The 21763-nt window shown below is 40.5% G+C and overlaps 1 protein-coding gene across 1 annotated transcript; it reads left to right on the forward strand.

Annotated features, from left to right (window-relative positions):
• Positions 1-1894: 1894 nt before the first annotated feature.
• RAB32 (RAB32, member RAS oncogene family) lies at positions 1895-21746 on the forward strand. Its single transcript, XM_019951891.3, has 3 exons — positions 1895-2397; positions 16812-17089; positions 21243-21746. The coding sequence occupies exons 1-3, from the start codon at positions 2148-2150 to the stop codon at positions 21387-21389; spliced, it is 675 nt and encodes a 224-aa protein (XP_019807450.1). The 5' UTR covers positions 1895-2147; the 3' UTR covers positions 21390-21746.
• The last annotated feature ends 17 nt before the right edge of the window (positions 21747-21763 follow it).

Below are 21763 nucleotides of genomic sequence, written 5' to 3' on the forward strand. Positions count from 1 at the left end.
TAAAAGAGAATGTCTGGGTAGGTTAGATAGCTAGCTCCCCAGGTGTCTTAGCTCTGGCTGATATAACAAAGTACCATCAGCTGAGCGGCTTAAACAACAATTTATTTCTCACAGTTCTGAAATTGGAGAAGTCCAAGATCAAGCAGCCAGCTTCAGTGTCTGGTGAGACCCACTTCCTGGTTCATAGGCCACTGTCTTCTTGCTGTGTCCTCTTTTCCAAGGGCACTAATCTCATTCATGAGAGCTCTACCTTCATGACCTCTGAAAGGCCCACTTCTTAATCCTGTCATATTGGGGGCTGGGATTTAAACATTCAAATTTGGGGGACAGAAACATTCAGTCCATAACATCAAGTGAGTCAGATACAAAGCAAATGTGGGAACTACTGAATTCTAATCTAAACCCTTACTGATCAAAGTGTGGTCCACTCACAGCATTCACATCACCTGGGAACTTATCTGAAATTCTAAATCTCAGCCTCCAGGCCCCATACACTTAATCTGCACTTTTACAAGATCCTAGATGATTCATATGAACTTTTAATTTTGAGAAGTAAGTACTGATCCAAACCACTGTGCACCTAAACCTGCAGCATTAGCATCACCTAGGAACTTGTTTGAAATGCAAATTATCTGGCTCCACCCCAGATCTACTGAATCAGAACCTCTCTGGATATGGGCCTACTGTGCAATCTGTTGTAACAAACCCTTAACACTCAAGTTTGAGAACCACCAGATCCAAGCCGTTATCCTTCCTTTAGCTGGGACCATTTCTACTTTTAAATCATTTACCACATGTGATTTTTAGCACCACAATTCTATTTTTAATGCCAGTGGAAACCTAGGAGGGTTAAAGAAAAAAAATAAAAGCCATAAAAATTTATGGTAATACGTATGTATGGGACAATATGCTGCACTTTTGGCAGTAATTGGAAGATTTCCTCTTTCCCCAAGCTGGAGATGTACTGGATGGGCTCTAGCTGAGTGAGCATAAAAGCCATAAGCTATTTGGCCATAAAACGTCCTTAGAGACATATCCAGGATTTTTCAGTAGCTATTCTATTGAAGGTTTTCCTCCCACATTGACTTCTAAATTTTAAAACTTCTTCACTTCTGAAAAAACATTTTTCAATGATTGTCAGAGTGAGGACAGGGTGAGCAGCCACCTGAGTTTATTTAAGGAAGCTACCAGAGGCTATCAACTCCAGGTGTTTCTAAACCTTATGCAGGGCAGCCCTCCATTTTATAAACACGGCAGGAAACGTAAGCCTTCCTATCTTTCTTCTTTTAAATAAAAGTCCTCAATACTGTATTTCAGTCCATTCCTAGGATCTGTCTCAGAGTCTCTACCACCGGAACACTTAAAAAGGCTCTTGTGGTTTGCTGAGGAAGTAAAACAAGATCGTTTCGGAGACCTTGTGTCTTCTTCCTCAGACTCACTCGTTCGTTTATACAAAAGCGTTTTCAGTCCTTTGTCGAGTTCAGAGTCATCCGTCCACTCTTTTTACTTCTAAAGTGGGCCGCTGGAGATCAAAGACAATGATCTCCAGGTGTTAAACGCCCTCATGGCCGAACCAGGGAAGGAGGCTGATTCCCAGGCCCGCGCCTTCCAGGCTGGGGTCGGCCCCCTGGACAACCACCTACCACCCATCCGCGCTCTGCCCCGGGGGCGTTCACCGCCGGCCTCGGAGGCCTGACCTTGAACCGCCTGGGCTCACCGCGGCTCTGGGAACGCTAGCCGTCGGCCCCGGGTTCTCGGCTCCCCCGCGGCCAGCAGGGGGCGGCCGAGCTCAGCGCCGTCCCGAGCAGGGGACGCCCGGGGAGAGGAAGTGCCCCGAGTTCTGGGCCGGCCCGCCGGGAGCGCAGGCAGCAGCGTGCAGAGGCCTCCTCACCCCGGTCTCTCTAGCCACGCCAGCCCCCGGCCCTTCCCCCGCCCCGCGCGGGCTGCGAGCGGCGGCGGGTTCCGGGTCCTGTGACCTGTCAGGCGCTGCGGCAGCGCGGCGGGGAGAGCAGCCGGCCTCGGGGAAGTTTCGACGGCCGGCGGGGGCTCCCAGGGCGTCGCGGGGAGGGCGCGGCCGGGCGGGGGCCCCGGCGCGTAGCCCTAGCTTGCCGAGAGCGGCCGGCCGGCTGAGCGAGACCTGGGCGCTCATGGCGGGCGGCGGAGCTGGGGACCCGGGCCGGGGGGCGGCCGCCGCCACGGTGCCCGAGACCCGCGAGCACCTCTTCAAGGTGCTGGTCATCGGCGAACTTGGCGTGGGCAAGACCAGCATCATCAAGCGCTACGTCCACCAGCTCTTCTCCCAGCACTACCGGGCCACCATCGGGGTGGACTTCGCTCTCAAGGTCCTCAACTGGGACAGCAGGACGCTGGTGCGCCTGCAGCTGTGGGACATCGCGGGTAAGTGTGTGGCCCGAGCCGCGGACGCGCGGGGACCCCACGGCGGGCAAGAGGCGCCCGCCGGGTTTCCAGCCGTCGGGAGCTTGGGGCCGCTAGCCTGCTTTCGGTCTCCTTTCTTCTTTCTCTGTCCTCTGCCCGAACTCGCCTGCCCGTGTCAGTTTAGAAGAAAGGTACCAAACTACTTAGAAAGATGGAAAGGGATGTGGTCGGGTGGACTCCAGGGGAATCAGGACAGTGGAACAGGCAGTAGTAGTCGAAGAATTTAAAAGCAGGACAAGGTAAATAAATGCATAAATGAGTAACCCTGGTTAGATGCCTCAGCTCAGTGTGTGGAGAGCTGTCTTATTTTTAAGAGGTGGAGGAGAGGCCCTGTGCTCTGGCGCTCTCACCTGACCAGAGGTGAGAAAGCCATGGGGGCTTTTCCCGAAGTTTTAACTCTGAATCTTTTTTTTTAAGTTTATTTTTTAAAATTTTTTTAACATCTTTATTGGAGTATAATTGCTTTACAATGGTGTGTTAGTTTCTGCTGTAGAACAAAGTGAATCAGCTATACATATACATATGTCCCCATATCTCTTCCCTCTTGCGTCTCCCTCCCACCCTCCCTATCCCACCCCTCTAGGTGGTCACAAAGCACTGAGCTGATCTCCCTGTGCTATGCGGCTGCTTCCCACTAGCTATCTATTTTACGTTTGGTAGTGTATATATGTCCATGCCACTCTCTTACTTTGTCTCAGCTTACCCTTCCCCCTCCCCGTGTCCTCAAGTCCATTCTCTAGTAGGTCTGTGTCTTTATTCCCGTCTTATCCCCAGGTTTAACTCTGAATCTTGACAAGGAAGAGCGAAGGGAGGGGGCTGGCTCCTCTCATTTGCTTTAACGTCTCACAGGTGAGAACTGAGGTTCAGCGTGGTTGAACGACTTACCCAAAGTGATGCTCCTGGTTAGTGACACAACCAAGACTAGAAACCAGGTTCCTTTTCGGAAGGTTTTTCACCACCCACCTTGGGTCTGAGACACTTCCTTGTGAGCGAAACCCCATTCTTCATATAACGTGCTCTCATCCCTGGGGCAGGCCACCCAGGCGAAGATTTGGGAAAGTTTCTCTTGAAAGATATGTTCCTCTTCCCTCCCTAAACCAGCACCTAGCCCCACGCCTACCTCCCCAACCGCAATATATTATTTCCCTGGCATTTGCTCTCAGTTGTCATTTGGGAGCGTAATATCCCTGCTTGAGGGGTACATACCCTCCTTGCTCTAATGTATGAAAACTTGAACTCTGACTGGTGTGGTGGGTGGGATGTGCACATTGAAAAAGACGTTAACTTTGGGAAAATTTAAATATGGAAGTGGTACCAAGAGTTACCCTGTTCAGTCATCATCCATGTTAAGGTCAGTCTGCATTAGAGCATTCGGATGGGAGCATATGTTCAGGGCTGGAGAGACAGTCCTTCATCCTCCGCTTGCATAACAGAAGCCTGTAGGTGTGGGCACCCAACTGGTAGCAGAGTCAGGGACACAGGTCTGTCTGCTGGGTAGTGCTCTTGTCATCAACAGCTTATTACATACGAGAAGGTATTGAAGAATTATAACTTACATACTCATTTATTTAAGAACAGGCTTCTCTACTTCGGATATGAGAATAAATAGATGTATGTCACCTCAGAGAAAGGGGCATAATCAGCCTTGGGCTCAGCTCTTTGTTGTTATTTTTGTTGGTTACAGAAAACCAAAAGTTCGTTTGAAAAGTCATCTTTTGAAGCCAGAGGCTTCTTTCGAAACACTTCCTGCTTTTTCATAGAGCACTTATGAATAATAGTATTGCTTCTCGGCAAAGTCATGGATTCTAAAGGTTGCCTTACCATGTGATAGTCATTCTGTAGGAATCTTCAGTGTAGCCGTGAATTTCCATGAAGATGATTTTAAATCCCTGCCTCGGAGGATTGTTGACTTTGCCTTATTCTTCATGTAAAATAATGTGGTATTTAGCGATTAAATTATGCTTGGGTCCTACTGCAGGTAAATAAAAGATTTTTACGGCACAGTTGTGTTTTTAAGCTTCGAGGAAAAAAGCTTATATTTGGAGACTTGGGAAAGCAAAAGCATGAGTAGGAGTTTTCTTCCTGGGTATCGTCTCTTTTTTCATCCTTCTTGAAGAGATCTATTTTGCCAGAAAGGGGACATAGTCAGTCTTTACCAGACTCTGGTATATAGAGGCCTAGATGGAATATCCTTGCACGTTTGCCTAAATCCAAAGCTTGAGCTTTTCCAGGAAGGAAAGCAGACCTTTAAGATCTCCAAAAGGGATTCCATCCAGCAAGTACACACCAGCAATTATCAAGATTAGAGGTAAACTTATGAGATAGTTGGAAATTATTAGGCTCATCTTTTAAATAAGGTTTTCAGTGTTAATATGTAAGGAAACTAAGAGCAGAAATATTGTGGCTTTAACTTAAGGTTTAGGGAGCTACATCATTAACTAGGTTTGGTTTGAATATTTGAGCTACTAGTGAATCCTAGCTCATACCATTTGAATTAAGTAGTAATGGTGTAATGAAGGCAAATTGAAGGTCACTCCAAAAAGTTCCCCATGGCTAAACATATTTGCCTTATGTAGTAACAAAGTTGAATCATATTTAATTCTCAAAGGAGGGAAATAGTCCTTGATGGCAAAATAGTAGGTGGAGCTGGCCACTTGATATGACTAACTTGAGGTGTGGTGTTATTACTATGTAGCTTTTTTGCTGTTGCTTTAGAGATGGGAAAGGTGCTAAAGAAATTATGTCAAGTCTCTATACTTGAAAGCTTTGGCAAGTGTGAGAGGCAGGAGTTATCCAAATGTTTTCTGTAAATGTGGCCAGTTTAAGCTAAACTCTTCAAATTGAGAATCGTAGTGACTCTTGGGTACAGGCCTTACAAATCCTTATTACATCAAATGAATGTAGCTTTAAAATATAGATGCAATTTAATATAAGTTTTGTGTTAGGCAATTGCTGTCTTTTACTTCGTATCTGCTTTAAGACTGCTGCTCAATACATACTGAAATAAACTAAAATAGTGAAGTCTTTGATAAGATTTTAAAGAGAGGTTACCTAATACATACTGAATTAGGATGCAGCATCTGACCTTCCTTTTAACATGTATTATAGATGAATTAGTATTTGGCCCACTACTTATTATAAGCCTATTAGCAACTGTAGAATTTTCCAGGTAGGTTGAATGGCTGGTCTAGGCTAAATCTCTCTTTTTTCTTAAGTTTGTCCATTTAGATCTAATCTAATATAATTCACTCTTCATGTATTCACTGTTTTTGTAGAGGAGGCAGAATTTTATCTCTGTCCTCCTAGAGCTTTCAGCTGGGCCTGAGAATTAATGTAAGACAGATTAATAGCAGAAATTTATTTAATATAAGCTTTACATGACACAGGAGCCTTTATAAGGAAAGGAACACCCCAAAAAGTTCAACCTAGTATAAATGCTTTTATACTAGGTTGAACAAAGAGAGGCAATTGTAGGAAAATAACCAAACTCTATGGGAGGCTAAAGGAAGATAAGAGTTATTTTAACAAGATCTGTTTCTATAGAATTCTCTCAGCTTGACTCCCCATCTCTGGTGATGAGAACGTTTTCTTCCTTCTGGTATAGGGAGGACATCATTCACATGGGAGTTTTATCTCCCCATTTAAGGAAGAAGAAGGGGAGATTAGAGCACCCTTCGTGCACTTGCTGTTTTTCAAGTGCCTTTAGTTCAAATAATTCTTATGCCAAAGTGGCATTTTGGGGGGTGGGCTATTCTGCCACCCTTCACTTTTAAGGATCAAAATTTCTTTATAAATATCTGAGTAATACACCTTTGGGCCAATGAACAAATCAGGAACAACGTATTCTGAATTCATGTAAATATTGTTTACCAAAGCGTAAAATGCATGCTTGGGAGACGTTATAAATTATATAAAGCATAGTTAGATTCACTTCTGTTTTTTGATTCACATCTGAAAATAGAATGTTGATCGTGTCTTTCTTGTTCTCTCTTGCATATCGCCAATTACTATATCTAGTGATCTCTTCTTGTCTTCTTTGATAACCCTCCAACTCTTCATGAGCAAGAGTCTGGAATATTATCTCTGATGCTTTCTTGACCTTCAGAGTATCTGTCAGTCAGGGAGTATTAATATTCAATTTTTTTTTCCTAAATACGAAGAAGTGGTGCTTTGAGGAATTAGTCTCTGTTATTTGTAGTCTCTGTCTTAGTACTACAGTAACTGTCTTAGGGCTTATTGGGGGCCGATTGCTTAATGACTCATTTAAAGGAATTAAAGAAAATCTTTATTACATCTGACCCGTACAATCTTGCCATCTTCAGCCTTATTCTGGCTCAATTTCTGTGCTGAATTACAAGCAAAGCCTACTGTCCCATTTTACATCTTCAAATCTTCCTCAGTTCGTGAGTCCTGACACAACTTTGGGTGCCCCAGTATGGACTGTGCTTTCACAATTGCCCAGGCAGCAGGAGTTTCAACATAACAACATATTTGTGTTATCGCACATGAAAATTCCCCTGATAATGATATGCCTGTTGCCTTTCCTCCTTTTGAGTATGTTACCATTCTTAGTTGCCTCAATTAGTCCAAGTAAGCTAAAAGGTGCTGAGGTTAGAGGTAGAGACAGCCAAGTGCTGATAAGAAGTACTTGGCTCCCAGCCATTTGCCTAATCATTCTATTGTTTGAGCTGGATTATAGGCTTTCAGAGACCCCATGGTGTAAATGCAGGGAGGTTTGGTAAATTGACCAAGAAAACACAGGTAATCCACGGCACGGCACCGTACAGAGACAGGACTCATGTCTCTGTCAAATAGCACAGTGGATTTTTGGTTCACTGGATTCAAAACAGTAGCATTAACTGTTCTCTAAATTTGCAAATGTTCTGGTCATCCCTATTTTAGAGCATATGACTCATATTTGAATAATTACCATCTCTTTATGTCATCAACCCAGAATTTCCAGTTCTTATACTTAATTATGAAGCATACTGCTTCCAAAGCAGACACTTTTTGATTGGCTGCATCACTTTTTTTTGTACATTTTGAAAGACTGTTTCCAAACTGTGGACTTCTCTGAAGTTAACAAAGCTCTTTTATTGGTATATGGTTGCAGAGCACACCCTGGAAAAGCAAGGTAACAATTACAGATATTTGTCAGGTCTACTCTGATCTCATGGATTGAGCCTGAATGCCATGCGTTATTCCAGGGCTGCAATGTTATTTTCAGATATATTTTAGGAGAAATTTGATCCATCATGTATATGTTATCCTGACCTTCCAACTTTCTTAAACTTTTGATATATAAATTTTAATGATTTTTATTCCCTTTAAAATTGTACTCAAGATTTTGTTTTTATCAAAATAAAAAAGTGTGATGAGACCAACACATCAGGAGACAATTGCCATTGAAAGAAATAGTTTGTTACTCATAGTTTCCAAGAGGAGGGACCATGCCACACTATGCAGGACCGTGTAGGGAAGCACCAGCGTTATTCAGGAGGCAGAAGGAGCTCGGAGAAAGCAAAGCAAGGGCTGGAACCTTTACTGTGGTTTTTGCAGGAAGGAAAGGACAAGGCAGTGTAGGCAGGCTGAGCAAGCTTAGGATTGGATAGTTTGAGAGACTGAGTTTGTTCTGGGCTATAGGGATGGTCCCTAGTTGTCTAGTACCTGGTCGTGGGGTGATTCAGGGCAGGAGGATAATGTCCTGGACTGCAGGAGCCTGGAAAAAGAAAGCAGGTAGAGGATAAGGACTCAGGATTGGTTGGTTTGCATATCGAAGACATGCTCTCAGCAAGTTGTTTGCTCTCTCTAAGAACTAGCTAACCCTAAGAGGGGCAGTCCCTCCGCTGGTCCGCAAGGCCCCAAGATGTCAAAGCATCCTAAAATGTAGAAAATAAAAAACCTGATTAATACATATTTCTAAGCACTTATTAAAATAGATTGAGAGATGAGAGAAAGTATTCTTCCAAAGAAGAAAACTTTGAAGGCCTTTGACTTGGAGGCCAAGAATAGCGTATCCTCAAAATAGTGAGGATTTCACATTTAATCAACACTTAAGTAATAGAGAGTGGGCTAAGTTGACAAGTTTAAGTTGTATTATGGTTGTAGAGATCTTCTCTTGGACAGTGAAAAAAGTGCTGACATATGTGGGGAGATTTCTGAAGGGTGAGACAAAAGATCAAGAAAAAGTTGCTTTAGAATTCTACTCAATTATATTTTCAAAAGAGCGTTTTGCACTTTTTGCAGTCGATGCTAGAAACATATGATTTCTTCACTCTTATTCTGAGAGAGACAAACCACATAAAAATAAATGGATGGCAGGGCTTTAGTTTAAGCCTCTCTGTTGGTCTTTCTCATTGACAGATGGTCTTACATTCTCTTCTTCCCCATTCTTTTCACTCACTTCTACCCAGATATTTTCCTTAAGCATCTCCCGTAGTGATTTTTGATTGCTTTGAAGTTAAGCTAAATATATTGGGGTTTTTAGTGTGATTATATGGGACCTCCTCCGTCAGACTCATCTGAGGTGCTTAAAATGCAGATTCCCTAGCATCAGCTGTAAGCAGAATTGCCTTCGTCTGTCAAACATCCCCAAACATCATGGTTTAACAAGAGAGAAGTCTCTCACCTACTTAGTCTGTAGTTGAGCAGTCCATGGCTGGTGAACAGAACCATTCATTCTTCCTGGACCAAAGCTGACATTTCACCACTCAGCTATTCCCTGGCCATATTCGTTGTCTTTGTGGTCCAGTCAAACGCACATGCCTTGCTGCAAGGGCAGCTAGAAAACCAGGGCTTTTTCTGTTTGTTTTTAAATTGGACACATTGCTTTCCCAAATAAAATTCTGTGAAGGGATATTGGAGAGGCAACTAGCAATCCTCCATGCTTACCAAGTCAGAATTCCTAGAGGTAGGGCCTGGAAATGTGTAATTTGCCAAGCACCATGGGTAGTCTGATTTATACCGAAGTTGAGAACAGTTGTTCTGTCTTGGCTCTGCTGCATGCTGCCAACAGACTTACCCTCCCACTGCGCTCCACGGAGCAAGCCTGCTGTTCCCCGGGCTCCTTCACACTCACCTTCCCTGACCCTTAAGTTCCTGTCTGTTTCATGTCACCTGCTCCTTATTTGTGTGGCTCTCAAGAGGTGATGTAAGGAGACAAGAGAAATTACAGGACAGAGGTGGTACATGTCTTGCTCTCATTTAATGCTTAAGAAAGGAAAAAGCCAATACCTCAAACTTCTAAAACTATTATGACTTTGGATACAAACCAAAAAGATATTTTGATTTTTTTTCCTTCCTTTAAATTGATTAAAGTCAGGTGTTATTTTCATAGTCACCACAGAAGATGTAACTAGTTGAATAAAAACAGACCTTACACTGTGACCTAAATACCACAGAAGGCTGCTCATTTCAAATTAGCAAAAAGAAAAATCCAGACTCTGAACTGGCGTGTATTTGGGAATAGGTAATTTTGAAGACTACTTAGTGATACTGCTACCATCTCAAAAGGAGTTTGTGTTCCTTTTAGTTTAGGTATTTAAAAATGTTTTCTTTATTCAGTTTTGTTACTCTTTTGCTTGACAGAATGTGGTATGAGCAAAAATGGTGCTTTGTACATGATTTAAATGGCAGCTTTGCCTCTTCCCCTGTAAAGCTTATTTTTCCAAGTGGAAATATATTTCCAAACGTAAGGATAGAATCCCAGAGTTAGGAAATTTTGGTATTTGATCCTCTCACATAATAACAGTTAACATTTATTAAAAGCTGTTTTATAGCCACTGTCATTCGGTTTACTTTTATTCTCATTGATACTTATGATAATCTGGAGAAATGAGAATGATTCTCAGTTTACAGTTGAGTAAACTGAGACTCAGGAAGATTAAGGGCTTTTTCTGAGGTCTGTACACCTGTAACTTGCAGAGTTAGGGCAAGGATCCAGAGATTTTTCGTTCCAAAGGTTTCATGGTCATGTTATATTATCTCCCTCTCATCTACACATGATAAAAAGGAAAACCAGACAAATGAATGGAATTGTGTAAAATCATGTGACTCCCTTTACCTTCTTCGTGGTACAATATTAAAATATGAAATTCAGTACATATCAAATCCAAACTCATATGGTGCTAATTTGATGCATTAGCTTTTAGACTTGTTCTATCTGTGGAGAATACAGCCACTTGTTGTATGGAAAATTGCATAAGCCAGTGGGGGGGAAATGGGCAACTAGCAATATGGTCTCTTTTTAGTTACATTGTTTCATTGGTCAGTATTATGGTAGTTCTTTAATGTAAGAAAGTGTTTTTTTTCCTAACAATACCTATAGTTTTAGCATGTTAACTATTTAAGTGTAATGCTGGGGCACGTTTATAAGGGCTTTATAAAGTAGTAGTATAATGAGTCATTAACTAGGTGCCCTAAAAAATAACAAAAACCTGTGTGACTACAAATTGTAACCTCTTACATATAAAACCCGAGACCCATTATGACATCACATTATTACCTGTATCAAGCTGTAAACATTTTTAGTGGATAGATAATTATCCTTCTAGAACCAATGACTGGACTTAAATTAAATTTTGACTGGGTCTTGATCTATTACCCACCACCCACACAAGCTTGTTAGAAGCGCTTCATCTCTGAAATGCACGCTGAATTTTAAGGAGTTGTTTTTAAAGGACTTTATATGCACTGACTAGAAACTATGCATTTTCTCCCAATCACCTTGAGCAAGAATATGTAGCTCAATAATTCTTAGTGGGTGGGAAAACATAAGCATTTGTACTTGAAAAGCTAAGCACTAATTGTCCTGTTGCTCAGATTTATTTTTCATTGTGTAATTTATATTTTGAGTTTCAAATAACATTAAGAGACATTTAGATTATTTATCAAATGGGGGCATGAACATAAAATATTGAGACAAACGTTTAAAAAAATAAAACCAGGGATTAAAATCATAAGAGAAAGCATCTCTGGCATGTGTTTCTGATAGTTCAAAACGCAGTACTTTCCTTTTCAAATCAGAGAGGAAATATTTCCCTTTTGAAAATTTGCATGCGCTATAAAGAGATAAGGTACACTGTTTTGTGGGTTTTTTTCCCTTGATTGGAATATGTATTCCTGGAAATGTATTAAATTATCTCAACTGCTTTTCAAAGCCATTAGTGTTGGATACTCCAAATACTAGATAAGCATTTTAATCCTTTTGCCAGCATATATACCTTACAGGTCATCCATTTCAGTATGTACAAAGTCGTGCATTTTTAAATGTCTTCGAGCCTAGATGACTAGCACTGTGCTCTTTTTTTCCCTTTCTCATTGCCAAGATATCTAGCTATAGTCAGGGTTCCTTCTTCTAGAGAAGGAAGTAACACATCCTTTTAAAGGATAACGCATTTCAGAGCCATTTGGAATATTCAGGCAATGTGTCCACAGCAGTATGGATGAAAAACCCTGTCCCTAGAATCAGCATAACTAATGCAGTCAGCAGTGGGGCACTTCCTTATCTGCTGTGGTAAAGCACTAGGGGACATAGAGCAAGGCTGTAACTTTTGTAGCAGGGCTGTGCTGTCCTTAAGGAAGGTCACTCCCAGGCTTATCGTACCTTGAATCTATTTGGAAACACAGGGCCAGGTGGAGCAATATATACTCCAGAAAATACTTGGGTAACAGATCAGACAGTACACTTGATAACAAGTCAACCTAAGAAATTTGAGTAATGTCATCTCCCTGGGATTTTATTTTCTCATCTATAAAATAAGAGAGGTTGGACTAGATGATCTGGAGTGTCATCGTCCAGTTACAATATTGTCCGTTACAGTGTTTTGTCGGGAAAGCGTAACCCGTTCCTGTAAGAGAAGATTACAGCTCTGGTCACAGAAGGTGGTGTTGCTTAGCATTCTCCCCACCCTGTCTGAACTACTTCTGCAGACCTAGTGAGAGGGAGGTCTCCCACGTTCTGCTGAGTTTCCATATTGCTATACGCTTTAACTCTATACACACACGCCATGAAACAAGACACGTACAGCTGTCTTTACATTTAATAACTCTAGACTTTCCCTTCTACCCAGTCCGCTCCCGTCACAGGGCACAATCCAGGAGCATTCAGCATGGCAGAAATCTCCTGCTTTTATATATGTATTTCCGGAAAGTAGAATCCTAGAATAATAAAGATTTCTCAGGCTAAACTTAAAATGGTTGATTGGCTGCCCCCTCAGAGTATTTTTTTATTTTCTTTTCTAAAATTAGAAAAAAAAATCTAAGAGTCTATGGAATTCTAATGCAATTCTAGTTTGGATGTGAAAGTCTTTCCCATTAGTTTGATCCTTAGCTCTTCTTTGAACCTAGGAAGGGCTGACTTCTGATGTGCTGTGAAAGGGGAAGTAGGAGAATTCACGTTTCTCCTGGGGATGACTCAGAGCTACTGGGAAACTGCCTCGAGCAGTTAACATGGCTTTGACTAGGCTGGCCACCCCCATGGGCGTGCAACCTGAAAGTCACAGCATGGAAATAAAGTTTATGAAGATACTGTATTTCCATGATGAGTTAGCATTTGAATGGCATTTCTTGATAATGTATCTTTCAAGAAAGACTCACTTACCTCAATGAATAACATCCCCTTGTTTGATACCATAATATGCTCTTTGTATCCCTGATTATACCCAACACATCATGGTATCATTTTGTCTGTTTCCTCAAATAGACTGTGAGATCCTGAAGGTCATATTCACTGTTTCATTATTTTCATCAGTGTCTAGCACAGTGCCTGGTACGTAGGAGGAACCTAATACATACTTTTTAGTTGAGATCAGATCTAGATAGAAGAGAGAAAAATATATTTGGGAGTTGTACCAGCCAAGATAGACTAGGTTATGTTGGGGGGTCAACAACATTAAAATGATGATTTCTCGTGCTTTTTACTTGTCCACAGTGGGGAACAGAGGTGGGAGGGGTGGTGAGGAACGTGAGGAGGATTTTTCATTGGAGCCACTTGAAGACCCAGGCTAACAGAGGCCCTACCATCTCAAAATTGGGGTTCAGCCTTGCTGCTGCAGGACAAGTGATTCTGCTGGAAAGGAACACTTCTGTTCACATTTCATCGGCCAGGATTAGCCCACGGACACAACTGATTTAGTGGGGGCAGAACAGTGTGCTCCTCCGTGTGTTTAGAAGTGGAGGAGGATGGAATATTCATGAACAGCAGTTTTGTTTTCCACTGGAATCCTTTGTTTTAGACAATAATACAGGAATAGCTAAAATTACCCAAAGATACAGGATGCAACTCATACTCTAGTAGCAAAGTTTACTTTGCTTCCCAGTTTAACAACTGAAAGAGCTTAGCAAATCTGTGCATTTAAACCTTTAAAACAGCATAGTTAAGTCTAGGTTTCACCTTGTTAGGTTTCTGGAGAAAAACCTTTAATTTTATGTTAAGATTATTATTTTAAATGAATTCATCTTATCTTCTCCACTCCCTACTTAATTTTTTACTTGTTTTTACCAGTTCGAGAATATTTCGGAAGCATTAATGGATTACTGTTGAATTTTAAAAAAGAGATTATGAACTCAGTAGAATAGGAAATATATTTTATTATTCTTTTGGAGAATAAGCTAAGTGCATGGACTTGGCCTTGTGATGCTAGGTCATGATCCCCATTGCTTTCTAGATTTGGTGATTGCAGAATCTTTAGAAAATCATTTTAGCATTAAATTTATAATATAGAAACCTAAAACATCAGAAGTGAGAGCTGGGTGGGACTTTGATGACCCCTAAAGATCTCTAAAGACAATTGGCTGATTTAGGCAGAGAAAGTTATTTCCTGGGGTAACTTGACTGTTGGGTGCTTGCTATTCGATTCTCTAGTACAGTTGTGCTTTCCTCAAGTTCATTTTCCTCTGCAAGCTGTTTTCACCACTACAAGGCACAACACATAACTAGCTAATAGTTTAAGGCTTTGCTGTGTGTAATCAGCACGATTTACAAAAGGATACTCAGGCTTTCATCGTGCAATACATTTATTGAGCACTTAATGATAATTCTTAGCTAATAGTTATTCAGTGTTTACTATGACGTGGCTTTTTACACTCTGAACTTGAAGTATAACCTACATGCAGATACCTTAAGTGTATACCTTCATGAATTTTTATATACCACTTCCAGTTCAAGGTATAGACTGTTCCGAACCCCCTAGAACAGAAATCATTAAATTTTTTCTGTAAACTTCCTGATAGCAATTGTTCTAGGTTTTGTGAGCCATTTAGTCTCTGTTGCAACTATGCAACTCTGCCATTATAGAGTGAAAACAGGCATATAATACATGAACGGATGAGGATGGCTATTCTCTAGAATTTTATTTAGCTGGATTTGGCATGAGCTATAGTTTGCCTAAATATATCCAGGCAGGCATTTTACATTTAACCCTTCCTGTAACCAGATGAGGTAGGTATTATTTTTTATAACTTTATGGTTGTATAGTTAACATACAATACACTGTACAATTTTATAAGTTTTGACATATGTATACCCTTTTGAAACATCACTGTAATCAAGATTGCAAATATTTTCATCACCTGAAAGCTATTTGCTCTAATAGGCCTTTTGTAATCCATCCTCCTGCCTTGCCCAAGGCAATCATTGATCTGCTTTCTCTTACTGCATCACTATAGTTTCTGATTTTTTAGCATTTGATATAAAGGGACTGATAGTATTAGCTATTCTCTCCTTGGTCTGGCTTTTTTGACTCAGCATAATTGTTTTGAGATTCATCCATGCTGTTACTTGTATCCATAGTTCCTTTCCTTTCTATTGTTGAGTTGTATTCCATTGTATGGATATACCATAGTCTATTCATTAGCATGTAAATAGACATTTGGGTTGCTTCCAGTTTGGGGCTATTAAAAATACAGCTGCTGTGAGCATTCATGAACATGCCTTTTTATAGACGTGTGTTTTCATTTTGTTTGCGAATACCTGGGAATGGAATGGGTTTGTTGTATGGTAGGTATATGTTTACATTTTTAAGAAAGTATCAAATTGTTTCCCAACGTGGTTGTACTATTTTAAAGTATTAGTCTTACCAGCAGTATATGAGAGCTCCAGTTGTTCCACATCTTCACCAACACTTGGTATAGTCAGACTTTTTAATTATAGCCATTGTTGTGGGAATAAAGGATCAGCTCATTGTGGTTTAAATTTGCGTTTCCCCAATGGTTAATAATTTTGAGCATAATTTCTTATGCTTATTTATCATCATATAAATTCTTCAGTAAACTGTTCCAATCTTTTGCTTACTTTATTAAATTTTTTTAATCTTACTTTGGAGTTTTGAGAGCTCTTTATATTCTGAGTACAAATTTTTTTAATCAGATATAGGATCTGTATTTTTTTTTTCTCCCAGTTTGTGCCTTTACTTTTCATTTGCTTAACAGTGTAATTGGCACTGTTTTGATTTGTCACATATGGTGATGTTAGAAAGCACACCCTCTGCTGCTGAGGGAGCTTCGAATCCTGGCTCTGAAACCTAAGGAAATGGATATTCTAAGCCACAAGGTCCTCCTCAAAAATGCCTTACCACATACATTTCTGGTTTTCTTATGTTTTAATAAGAAAGTTAATATGAATACAGACTTGAATATGCTTTAACATGGTTGGTAAAAAGAAATATTTGAAGGGATTTATAGGTGATTCTATGAACAAAACAAAAACAAAAGCCACTAGAGCTTAATAGCTCTTTATAACTTCTGGATTTCTGTACGTTTACTAGTTTGGCACCCCACCCTCTATTCTAAATTAAAGGGGAAAACCGTAAGATAGTGGGTTTGCATGTCTGCCTTCTTAGAGGAGAGCAGTCTTGCATTTTGAATCGAAAGCGGGTTTGGCTGGAGATGTGAAGGAAAGAGGAGTTAAGAACATGAGTTCCTTTATCTCATGTTCAGTCCTAATCTTTTTGACTAGCATTTTACCCACCACACTTATCTCCTTCCTGCAAGTCTTATTTTCTTCTATTCTTGTCTCTTCCCTCCACTCCCAACTTTCTTTTTTCCTTTAGTACCTCTCTTCTCTTAGACCAAGAAGAGTGGAGGGGGAAATGATGGACTCTGTAGCTTTACGAACTGTCATCTCGGTGTTTATGGAGAATGTGGGGTACATGCACAGAACATAAAACTGGGTAACTGTGTACTCGGACCACATGATCAGCCGCTTCTGCTTTGTGGTTCGTGGTTCTGTGTGTATGTCCTCAATCCTACCAGTTTATGGTGCTGTGGAATGACAGATATGTGTTTATAGCATTATTCTTAGGGTCAAAAGGATTATAACTAAATATCGCCTCTGTCCGAAGTATAAGTTTTTAATCTCTTATTATACTTATTTCTAGGACAGGAACGGTTTGGCAACATGACCCGAGTATATTACAAAGAAGCTGTTGGTGCTTTCGTTGTCTTTGATATATCGAGAGGTTCCACGTTTGAAGCCGTTTTAAAATGGAAAAGTGATCTGGATAGTAAAGTCCATCTTCCAAACGGCAACCCTATTCCTGCTGTCCTCTTAGCTAACAAATGTGACCAGAAAAAAGACAGTGGCCAGAATACTCCCGAGATGGACCAGTTTTGCAAAGAACATGGCTTCACTGGATGGTTTGAAACCTCTGCAAAGGTGAGGTCTGCTGTGCGTTTGTTATCTGCTCTGCTGTGCGTTTGTTATCTGCTCTGCTGTTAATTCGTAAATCTGACCTGTAACTTGCAAGTATTTAGATGGATTTACCTGAGTGGTTTTTGGAAACCTAGTAAAAGGTGCAGCGTAGCATGGATATGTTATAGCTTCTTTCACTCAGCAGCAGGAATGCTTTCAGAATTGGCTAGTGGAGAGGTGAACAGAAGGGCAGATTTTACATTAAAATAAAAATGACTATTATTAGAGCAAAGAACAAATGACATTTTCTATGAGTTTGAGTCCTTAAATGAAGTACTTTTCATGTACCTGGAATTTGTGGGGTATGAGGTATATTGTCAAGCACAACTATTTTTGAGTTTTATAGAAGGCTTAGTAAAACTTAGGGACATAGTTGTTCCTAGTGAAGATGTAAGTCATGTGCAGGACTAACAGACATTGAAAAGGTCAGAGAGAAGATGTATTCAGATGATGTTTGAAGAGTTTTAGATCAAATGTGTAGGAAAATTTGAACAAGAGGAAATTATCAACATTTGTGACATACTTCTTCATGAATAGTAGAGTGAGAATTTTTTCTTTCAGCCATTATGGGAAGCTGGATAAAATGTTTTTTGAAGAAAAACAAAAACACGTTGGCTGTTGAAAATCTTAACAGTCTAAATATACACGAAAGCAAAGGTGACAATACCAAGCACAAAATATTGTGCTGGAGCGGGCTTATGTGCACTGGAAGTTTCACTTTAGAGGTCCAATAACAATCAGACACGAGAGGGTGATGAATTATTAGCAAAATTCTGTGATGGCAAACTCAAAACCATGAATTTGATATAATCTTAACACAGTTCCAGCTTTTAGTATGCCTTCTGTGAATTTCTTGTATATATCAAAAAACGTGCATTGTTTTTTCAAATGACCTACTTACTTATTACCAGGTTACTTTTAGCTTTACCAGAAACCCATCCTAAAAGTGGAAGATTATTTGCTGCCACTGGTGATCAGAATAATGAAAGCAAAGCTATGGGAGACTACACAAAAAGTGCTCTGAAAATATTGTGATGGTGGGGTCATTGGAAAAAATAGTGTCTGCTGAAGACAGAAGTGTTTACTCCTAAGCTAAAGGCTATTTGTTTAAACAAATATATTCTAGTATCTTAAAATTTAGTTTCATAAATAAAAAGTAGTAGTGGAAGAGAGATGAAGACCAGAGTTGCTGCATGAGCACTTAGCCAAACAGGAAGGAAGAGATTGCAGAAGGCAAGGCTTTTTATAGAGACACTTGTTTTGGAAGCCATGCCCTCTGTCTGCTCTCTGCACCTGTGGGGATTTGCTTTACTTCCCAGCTTTGTTAGAAAAAAATTAGTGGTATGCGTAAGTGTTTATTAGAGCGTGAGATTTGGTGGAGAAGATGAATATATTACAGATAAAATTTCCTCTTCTGGTTTTATTTGAATTAATCATTCAGGTAATAAATCTAAATTTCTCCCCAGAGTCTAGAAGGAAGATTCATAAACAATAGTATCATGTGGCCTGTCACCTGAGACTGTATAAGTCATCAGCTTCATGATATCTATGGACAGGGTTACATGTGGAGGTGAAAAGAAAAACATTCATATGTTCTGTGCCTTCCTACGAATATATTAGAACCAGCTACTGCAAAATTTCCTTAGTGGTAAACCAGGAGTATTTCAAGAGAGTAACAGTAATATAAAATTTTTGTTAAAAATTTTAGTCAAGGCTTAAAGTACTGCCCAAGTGTCACTAATACCTATGCTTCTGAGCTGGCCAGCAGCTAACTTCAAATCTGATTTCTGCTAGAATACCAGTGATCTGAATTCTGATACAAACACAGCCAAAAGGCAAGTTTGAATTCATGAGCTTCACCTTTTCACCTTTATGGAAAATAATGGATTTCCAATATGAGAATGTGTGACTAATTACAATGTGGGACTTTCTGTTCCTCATCAATAACCATTAAATGCAGTAAGAGAAGATTATAATTATTTGGTATAATGGGGATGGTGGGGACTGAGGGACATTTGGGCATTTAAAGATCAATACTTTAATTAAAGTTAATGCTTATCTTGGGAGTGGAGGTAAAAAAAAGTTTGTGTTGGTGCTAGAAAAGATACCTGAATAAATAGCAGAGGTCTTGCAGAGTTCTCACTGTCTGAGAAATAAGGGAGAAGGCTAGAATGAACCTCGTGGTATCGGATTGGAATTGGAAAAGTCCATATATATGTATATATATACACACACACATATGTAAATTCTGTATTGTGTATATGTGTGTGCATACACACACATGTACACATACGTATATGTGTAAACAGCTAAACACAGAAGCAGATACCAATATGTGTATGGATACATACATATTTACTAGGTGTGTCTGCTGAAGAGGATTAGAAGCAATGACAGCACAGAACCAGTGAGCTTTGCAAGTCCTTAGAATTTGGTTTTTAAATACTGTTATCCAATAAAAAGGACTGAGTCTCCCTGGAGAAATGACTGATTTCAGGACTATTAGGACAAGGACAGTAAAGATGTGCCTGAGATATTTTGTCGTGCCGGAAGCTAAGGAAACGCTCACCAAGTGACGGAGATGCGTCAAAAAGACCCAGGAGCCTGCTTATAGGAGCTCCAAAACCTAAGACAATTGGAGCAACAAAATAAATAATTATTGTAATGGACTTAATACACAGAATAAAATAATAATCCATGATATGAAAAAAACAAATGAATAAATGGGAGAGAAGAGAAAGCTCTTCCTAACAGTAGAATTCCAAATCATAAATGGAGAAGGAATGATGGAAATAGACAGTCACCATTAAACACAACAGTAATAATTGTTCTAGGGAAAAATTAATTGATACCAAAATGAGTAAGGAAAGGTATGGTGAAAAACAGGATATTTACATATTTGTACTGAGGACAAAGTGAAAAATAGTAGCTCTTCAGTGGAGAAGCCTGGCAGACATGACTTCAAGCAAGTATGCCTCCTCATACACTGAAGAGGGCACATCATGTATGTCTTATTCCTGCCAACAATGTGTGACTTGAATTTAATGATAAGGAAACATCAGACAGATCCAAACTGAGGGATAGTCTCTGGCCAGGACTCTCCAAGAGTGTCAAGGTCATGAAAGGCAAGGAGACTGAGGACCTGTTCCAGATTCAAGGAGACCAAGGGGACAGATCGCGAAATACAGCTGCTCACCTGCATCAGAAACAGGACAGTGAGACAGCTGATGAAATTCGAACAAGGTTGATAGAGTAATGCTGGCACAGTACTGTCATCTAATTTCTTGATTTTGATATACTCTGGTTACCTAAGATGTTAATGTCTGAGGAATATGGGTGAAGAATATATAGGAATTTTTACTACTTTTACAACGTTTCTGTAAATCTGAAATTATTTTAAAAGGAAAAGTTAAATACTTTTAAAAAGAAGCACAGTTTTTGCTATATGTCACATATCATATATTGAATGACAGCTTATGAATCAGTCACACAAATGTTGTGATAGCTGGTGATTCCTTAGAGCATCCTTAACGGGCATCACACCCACAACATTGTTTTTATCTCTGTGCTTTCACTTATGTGGCTGGCAACTTGCAGCAGGATGAAGACTCATTTACCTTGGAGATAGTTCATTGGACCTCAGTGGCAAAAGTTTAAAACATTAAAAAACAGAACATAAGGGCTTCCCTGGTGGCGCAGTGGTTGAGAGTCCGCCTGCCGATGCAGGGGACACGGGTTCGTGCCCCGGTCCGGGAAGATCCCACATGCCGTGTAGCGGCTAGGCCCGTGAGCCATGGCCGCTGAGCCTGCGCGTCCGGAGCCTGTGCTCCGCAACGGGAGAGGCCACAGCAGTGAGAGGCCCGCGTACCACACACACACACACACAAAAACAGAACATCAGAAAGAGTGTGATCCTTTGTAAAAAGAAGAGTGTCTCAGTCACATTACTCAGTAACATTGAACTCTTAGCAAACACTTCAGTATTGGAGCAGGAGATGGAGCTGGCGTACTTATAATGCCCCCTCTGACCAACTTTCCTAGTTCCTGGTAATACTCTAATGCTTTCCTCTAAGAATATTGATCGTGAGAATTGATCCTGGTTGTTTCTGCACTACAGGATAACATAAACATAGATGAAGCATCCCGGTTCCTAGTGGAGAACATTCTTGCCAACCACCAAAGCTTCCCTAATGAAGAAAACGACGGCAGAATTAAACTGGATGAGGAGACCGTGAAAAAAGAGAACAAATCCCAGTGTTGCTGACTCAGCGTCTGCTTCTCTCCTGCGGATGCTCGGTTGGAAGCAAATTCCTGAGACGGGATCATGGATGGTGGATATGCTGCTCTGTGAATCTTCAGGGCTGTGCCTTAAAATAACAAGGATGGCACCCCTGGGAGCCTGTGATGAAAGGGGACACTGGTGAAGGAGTCCCGCCAGTGGCTCTGCCCCTTCACTTGTGAACACTTAGGCTTCTGTTGTTGTTGCCATCATATTCAGGATAATGTTTATGTTCTTTTTAACATCTTTTAAAATGACAGTTCTTCAGGATTTGTTAAGACTTGGAAGTTGTGGCTTTCAGTGTGAACACTGGGCTGGTAATAAACTTTCCCTGCCGCCTCACTGTAGTTTCATGCGTC

Source organism: Tursiops truncatus, chromosome 12, assembly GCF_011762595.2.
Source record: "Tursiops truncatus isolate mTurTru1 chromosome 12, mTurTru1.mat.Y, whole genome shotgun sequence".
Taxonomy (NCBI): Eukaryota; Metazoa; Chordata; class Mammalia; order Artiodactyla; family Delphinidae; genus Tursiops; species Tursiops truncatus.